The sequence below is a fragment of the Grampus griseus genome (genome assembly GCF_964374135.1).
Source record: "Grampus griseus genome assembly, chromosome: 2".
In the NCBI taxonomy this organism is placed as follows: Eukaryota; Metazoa; Chordata; class Mammalia; order Artiodactyla; family Delphinidae; genus Grampus; species Grampus griseus.
In genome coordinates this window covers 1,029,215-1,035,238 of record NC_139018.1, presented here as the reverse complement: position 1 = coordinate 1,035,238, position 6,024 = coordinate 1,029,215, and the positions used below count along the sequence as shown (strand labels likewise).

The window sequence follows — 6,024 nt, the reverse complement described above, 5'->3', positions numbered from 1 at the left end:
CCCGGGGCGCCCACTCCGACCCTCGCCCTTTCCCGGACTTTCCCGCGTCTCCGAGTCCCGCCTCCCGGCGCACGAGCCCCGCCCCCTCCCCGGGCCTATCCCGCGCCGCGCCGTGCAGCAGCCCCGCCCCCCCCGCCCTCTTCCCGGGCCTATCCCGCGTCGCGCCGCGCACTAGCCCCGCCCCCGCCCCGCGCAGGGGTTGGCGCACGGCTGTGACGTCACGGGCAGGCGAGGCGCGGCCGCGGAGCTGCGCCGCTGCGGGCCGCGGCCATGCCCAAGCGGGGCTGCCCCTTCGCGGACGCGGCCCCGCTGCAGCTCAAGGTGCGTGTGGGCCGGAGGGAGCTGAGTCGCGGCGTGTGCGCGGAGCGCCTCACGCGGGAGATCTTCGGTGAGTGAGGGGTAGCGGGGTCGGGCAGGCGGTTTCCGCAGGCCGCGCCCCCTGGAGCCGGGGGCCGGGGCCAGTCGCCCGGCCGGGTTTGGGAGCAGCAGTTTGGGCGCTGTGAATGCGCCCGCGTCCACGACCTGTCCCCGCCCTCCACCTTCCCGAAACAGGCGGCCTCCGCGTGGGGCCGAGACGTGGCACTGTCCTTTGGGAATGCTGGACTCGCGCAGGAGCCAGCCCTGGTCTGACCAGCCCAGCGAGAGGCCGGGGAGTGGGATGTCCCGGTGGAATAAGCCGGTAGAAGCACCCGTTCTGACCCGAGAGGCGTTTGTGGAGCGCGCCTTCCTTGCCAGGCGCTGCGGCTGCGGGAGACCCTGCCTTGCTGTCTACTGGGGGGCCAGCCAGAGAAGAACTCTCCAGAGGTCATCAGGGCAGGCATGGGTCGCTGCAGGACCACCTGCAGGCTGTTAGAGGTCTCGTGGAGGAACAGGGTCGAAGGCGAATCCTTCAGGATTAGGCAGGCAGAGAGAGAGAGGAAGGGAATTCCAGGCAGAGGGAACAGCCTATGCAAAAGCCGGGAAGCCGGAGAGTGCTGTCCGGTTCATTGTGGCTGGAGTGTCCAGTTCCAGAGATGTAAGGACACTGACCTAGGAAGCCTTCTCTGGCTGCTTCATGCAGGTTTTTGGGCGCATTGATATTATTGATCATCGCTTTGGGGGGCTTAATACCCTGGGGTAACTACAGAGTGGAATTTACCTTAACTAGTGGTTGGAGGCACGAGGTTTGTGCGTGTGGAACAGTCAGATGGTTACCTGGGTGTCTGACTGAGTGGTGCTGCCGTGTACTAGGGATGTGGGGAAGCGCCTAACCTGGGGAGACCCTGCTTCTCTTTGTCCTGCTGCTCCCCACCCCGCTGCCCCCATCAGCAGCTGCTGTGCCCTTTCTTTTCTTGCACATGCAGGGTTGCAAATGCAAATGCCTTTCGAGGCCGTGCAGGTGATAAAAATGAGTGAAGCTGTGAGTACTATGGCCAGACTGCAAGTGTTATCCTCTCAGGACCTTCAAAAAATGTAAACACTGCAGACAGAGAGAAGAATTAAAAATAAACGCGGGCTAAGTCAGTCTAGCTCTTGACCACGATGTTCTGGAGCATTTGCAGGGGCTTGTCCTTCGCAGGGCCCCGTCACAGAGGGAGTGCGAGGCTCCCTGGACATCTAAGAAGGGCAGGACATAGACCAGCATGAACTCGTGTTTAATGAATTCCAAGCCTGAACCCTGGTCTCTTTATCTTGAACAGACCACAGACCCTTGAAGACAAGTCTTAGCCTCACCACATGACCTCCCTGCAGTCCCACCCTATTATAAGTGGGGATGGGGGGGATTGGAGGAAGAGGAACTGGGTATGACGGGGCTGTCATCAGCCACTCCATTTGAGTTACCCAACTGTGTGTTTCTGTCGGTTTCACTTAGCACCAACAGCTTCTAAGGTCTCCACCCTGGCTCTGTTGGGACAGGGCAGAACACCACAAACAAAGCATTTCTGGGGCTGGCGCCTGGCATTTGACCTTGTGAAAGCCCCCAGTGCCCTGATGGAAAGCCACTGCTCTGGTTGCTGAGAAACCACCTCAGCTCTGGGGTCGGGGGGGTGTCCAGGGCCCACAGAGGTCTGGAAAGTTCTGGGGCACCTTGTTCCGAGCTGGTTGCTGCCACGCCTTCTGCCAGCAGCTCCGTGGTCAGTGAAGGGGTGCGTGCTGGCTGGGGTGTGGGCTCAGCCCTGAGTCTCTCGGCTGTGCGTTAGTTAGCACTCCACAGCGCAGAGCTTCGTCTGCTGGATGAAGCCGGCTTGTGGGTGCTGGGCAGGAGATGAACGGCAAGGAGGTGAGGCCACCCGTGTGGAAAATGAGCAGAGTGATAGCACAGGGAGCCCAGGTGGGGCTGCAGCGTCCGGCACCTTCCTGGAGGAGGTGGCCGCTGAGCCCAGGCAGGAGGTCAGGGTGGGACCCAGCTCGCCAGGGAGCAGCGTGCTCTGGGGTGGCTGGGTAACCAGAGGCCCGGCCACGCGCAGCTCGAGGGACAAGGTGGCCATGCAGGTGCTTCCGTGCTGCAGCGATATAAGCGGGGAAATGGTTGCCTCCGCAGAAAAGACCACGCAGCTCCTCTTCCGCGGGGCCCAGGCCTGCATGGACCCCGCGTGGGAGGAAGCCTGCGCCATCGTCCATACCCCGGAGTCCCCGAAGCCTGGCCCCACAGAAGCCCCTCGGGCCGCACGCGGGCAGATGCTGATCGGGCCCGACGGCCGACTGACCAGGAGTCGAGCCCAGGCCTCCGAAGCTGGTGAGTGAGGCCCACGGCAGGCGCTTCCCAGCTGTGTGCTAAGGATGCGGTGTGGCAGGGGCTTTTCCTACCTGGGCTGGAGGGGGCTGGGCCCGAGTCTGACGATACGAACAGGGCGAGGGCCTGCAGGCTCCTGACATTAGGAGGCTCTGCTGTCACCAACATCCACGTCTGGTAGCTGCAAACAGCTTCTAACTGTTGGATCAGAAAGGAACAGAGACCCCTCTGGGTGACCCTTCTGGGTGTCCTGCCTGCTTTCCACCTGAAGCTCTCCCACGGAGTCCCACCTGGCTGGGTGGGAAAAGCCTGTTCGGGTCCCTGTGCAGTGTGGTGTGCGTCTCAGACTGTCACCTGTGTCGCTGGTTAAAAACTCTCCCGCCCCCGGGTCTGGGTGGGGCAAAGGGACCCCTGTGTTAACCCGTGATGCAGGGACCACGCTTTGAGACGCAGCTGGGAGACACACAAGGGACGAAGGCCTAGCGACTTCTGATGCAGGCGGTCAGGAGAAGGGCTGACCCTTAGGTACCGACATTTGGGTGGTGGGAATTGTAGGTGGGAGTCACGGAAGCCAGCTGGGATCTCTCCCTGGTGAACGGGTCTGGGTGCTTTGCTAATGCACAGGTTGTCGTCTTAGGACCTAGTGGTCAGTCAGGCGCAGGAAGGAGGGTGGCCCCCAGCCCCAGCGCTCCAGGTCCCCTTTGGGCTGATGGGTGTTTCTTCCCCACAGACCCAGCCATGGCGGCATCGGGAGCCTGCTCGTCGTGCGTGCGGGCTGTGGACGGGAAGGCGGCGTGCGGCCAGTGCGAGCGGGCCCTGTGCGGGCGCTGCGTGCGCACCTGCTGCGGCTGTGGGGCAGTGGCCTGCGCCCTGTGTGCCCTCGTGGAGTGAGTGCGGGCCCTGTCGGGGAGTGGGGGCGGCAGGCCCATCCCGCATTGCCCGGTGGGACGATGTGATGCCAGTAAATGCTTTGCTCAGCTTGAGTTTTTCCAAGACCTTGAGATCCTTTCTGGAGGAAGTCCAGACCTTGTAGGTCAGCTCTGCGCTGTCTGTGGTCTGTCCCAGACCATTTGTGCTCTAGTCCTTTGAGCCCTGGCATCAGGAAGCCTCACATGGCCTTCCTGTGTCGCGCGCTCATTAGCGGAGGACACCTGACAGGTGAGGGCAGGAAGTAAGTGTTTTGTCTGGCTTGGGTGAGCGCGTCCGCCACAGCCGGTGGGCCCCATCCCTGCCCAGGAGGTTTCGGGCGCTGTCCTCGTCCCAGCGGCCACTCCCGGCTGACGGGTGGGGATGGGCAGTGCCCCGTAAGAAAAGTTCTGCAGATCTCAAACCAGTTTAGTCCCAATGGCCTTTAAAACCAACTCACCCCCCCACAGCCAAAAAAAAAAAAAAAAACCAACCCCAACTGTGGAAAGTTAAAAACACGCCTCCCGAGAGGTGGGTTGCTCCACGGTTGGGACGCGCTGGACAGAAGGACGGAGGCCAGGCGTGGGCCTCCCGTGCTGGCCGGTTCAGGGGTCAGGTGCTGGGCGAGTCATGGGTGTGGAATACTCTTTCTATTGACTTTGCCAACTCAGTTTTCTTTTCTTCCTGTTTATATGTAAGCTGAGACGGGCAGGGCCTTGCCAGTGGCTTTTCCCTGGAGGGGGAGCTGAGCACAGCACAAGGGCCAGCTGAGGGGCCAGGTGGGCGCCCCACCTACTGGCAGCTGCTTCCCTCCCCGGGGCCGTCCGCATCCTCAGGGACTCCCGTGGCAGCCTCCCCCGCCCCTGCTCTCTGCTGCCTGGCCCCCAGGCACCTGCAGAGCCCGCCACACACCTGCCTGTTTCTCGGGCCCCGGCGGGCGGGGCTCTCTGACCCGGGTGAGAAACAGACGACACGTTCGGGGTCCCCTCTGGAGGCCACGCCTCAGGCCTCCGAGCTTCAGCGCCACCCTGGAAGCAGGCATCCTGCCCGCACCTGGTGGCTGCCTCGTCCCCAGGGTCAGGCACGGCCGTGGGTGGGGCATCGCCACCAGGAGCTGGAGCCAAGCTCCTAGCCCTGGACGTGGACCCTTTGCCGCTGCACCTCAGGCGTGCTGCCGTCTCCTTTCAGCATGTCTCCCGAAGCGTGTCCCCTGCCATTCGCCGAGTTGCCATGTCCCTACCCTACCTGAGCTGCTGCCCCTGTGAGCTATCCGGGGCCAGTCACCCCTGCTGCACACCTGGCCACCGTGAGACCGGGGCTGAGCCCCGGGGGCTCCTTAGCTGTCAGTCCGTGAGGGCGGCTCCGGCAAGCACCCCAGACGTTTCCCCTCGTGCTCGAGGCAGATGCCTGTCGGGAGGGCTGCTCCTGGAGTCCCGCACTCTGCGGGTTCCGTGCTCCGGCCTCTCCCCGGGCCCTCGAACCGCCCCCCTCTGCGGGTGTCCTTCTCCAAGGACCCGGCCCTGTGGGCCCGGCCCCCTGCGGCAGTGGGGCCTCTTCTTAACTGGTTCTGTCTGGGCCAACAGCCCCGCCTCCAGATAAAGTCGAGGGACCAGGTGGGGTCGGCAGCTCCCGTGGAACTCAGCCCTAATGCCAGCTCCTCTCCCCCAACCTCGCGGTGTCGCAGCTGCAGTGACCTCCACGAGAAAGTGCTGTGCGCCAGCTGCGCCATGTTCGAGGCCTGAGGCCAGGAGAGGACGGCAGCCCTGCCTGGACGACCTCGCCGCCGTCCACGCTGAGGAACTGGGGGGAGGGGCGGGAAGGGACAGCCTTTCTATTTTGTATTTTGTTCTCCTGACCACAGAAGAGAATAAACCCTTTATATTTGGACAAGAGGACTCACTCGTCAGCGCCCCTGGGGCCCGTAGTCTGCCCGGCTCCCACCTGGCAGCGCCCTGAGCTTCATGCCAGGTGCCGCCAATCGCCCCGTTGACAGGTGGGGACACTGAAGTCCAGAGCGTGTGAGCCCAGGTGGGGCTCCAGTGCCCCTCGGGGGTGGGGCCGCGTCCCAGGCTGTCCCTGAAATGCCACTGTCATGCGCCGCTGTCTGGGTGGCTGGGCCCCGGGTGACCTGCCTGCCAGTTCCGTCTGGGTGGTGCGGCCCGTGTGGCCCGAGGGAGGGCAGTGGACGAGAGGGGGAAGGGAGGGGCACAGCCCTGCACGGGGCCTCCTCACCTGGGTCTCGGGCCCGGTTCCCACGCGCGGGGTCCTTGCGGCGCCATGGGCCCAGGCCCTCAGGGTGAGTCCGTGGGTAGTCAGTCCCAGCCCCTCCAAGAAACCCTGGAGGGGAAGAGAGGTTCTTTGGGGTGGGCAGCGGGGGCACCCACTGTTGGAGGGTCAAGTGACTG

General features: G+C 63.7%; 1 protein-coding gene across 1 annotated transcript; it reads left to right on the top strand.

Annotated features, from left to right (window-relative positions):
- The first annotated feature begins 233 nt into the window (after positions 1-233).
- Positions 234-5,492, top strand: SIVA1 (SIVA1 apoptosis inducing factor). Its single transcript, XM_082648832.1, has 4 exons — positions 234-388; positions 2,522-2,716; positions 3,444-3,600; positions 5,304-5,492. Exons 1-4 carry the CDS (start codon positions 271-273, stop codon positions 5,359-5,361), a joined length of 528 nt encoding a protein of 175 aa, XP_082504958.1. The 5' UTR covers positions 234-270; the 3' UTR covers positions 5,362-5,492.
- Positions 5,493-6,024: the final 532 nt, after the last annotated feature.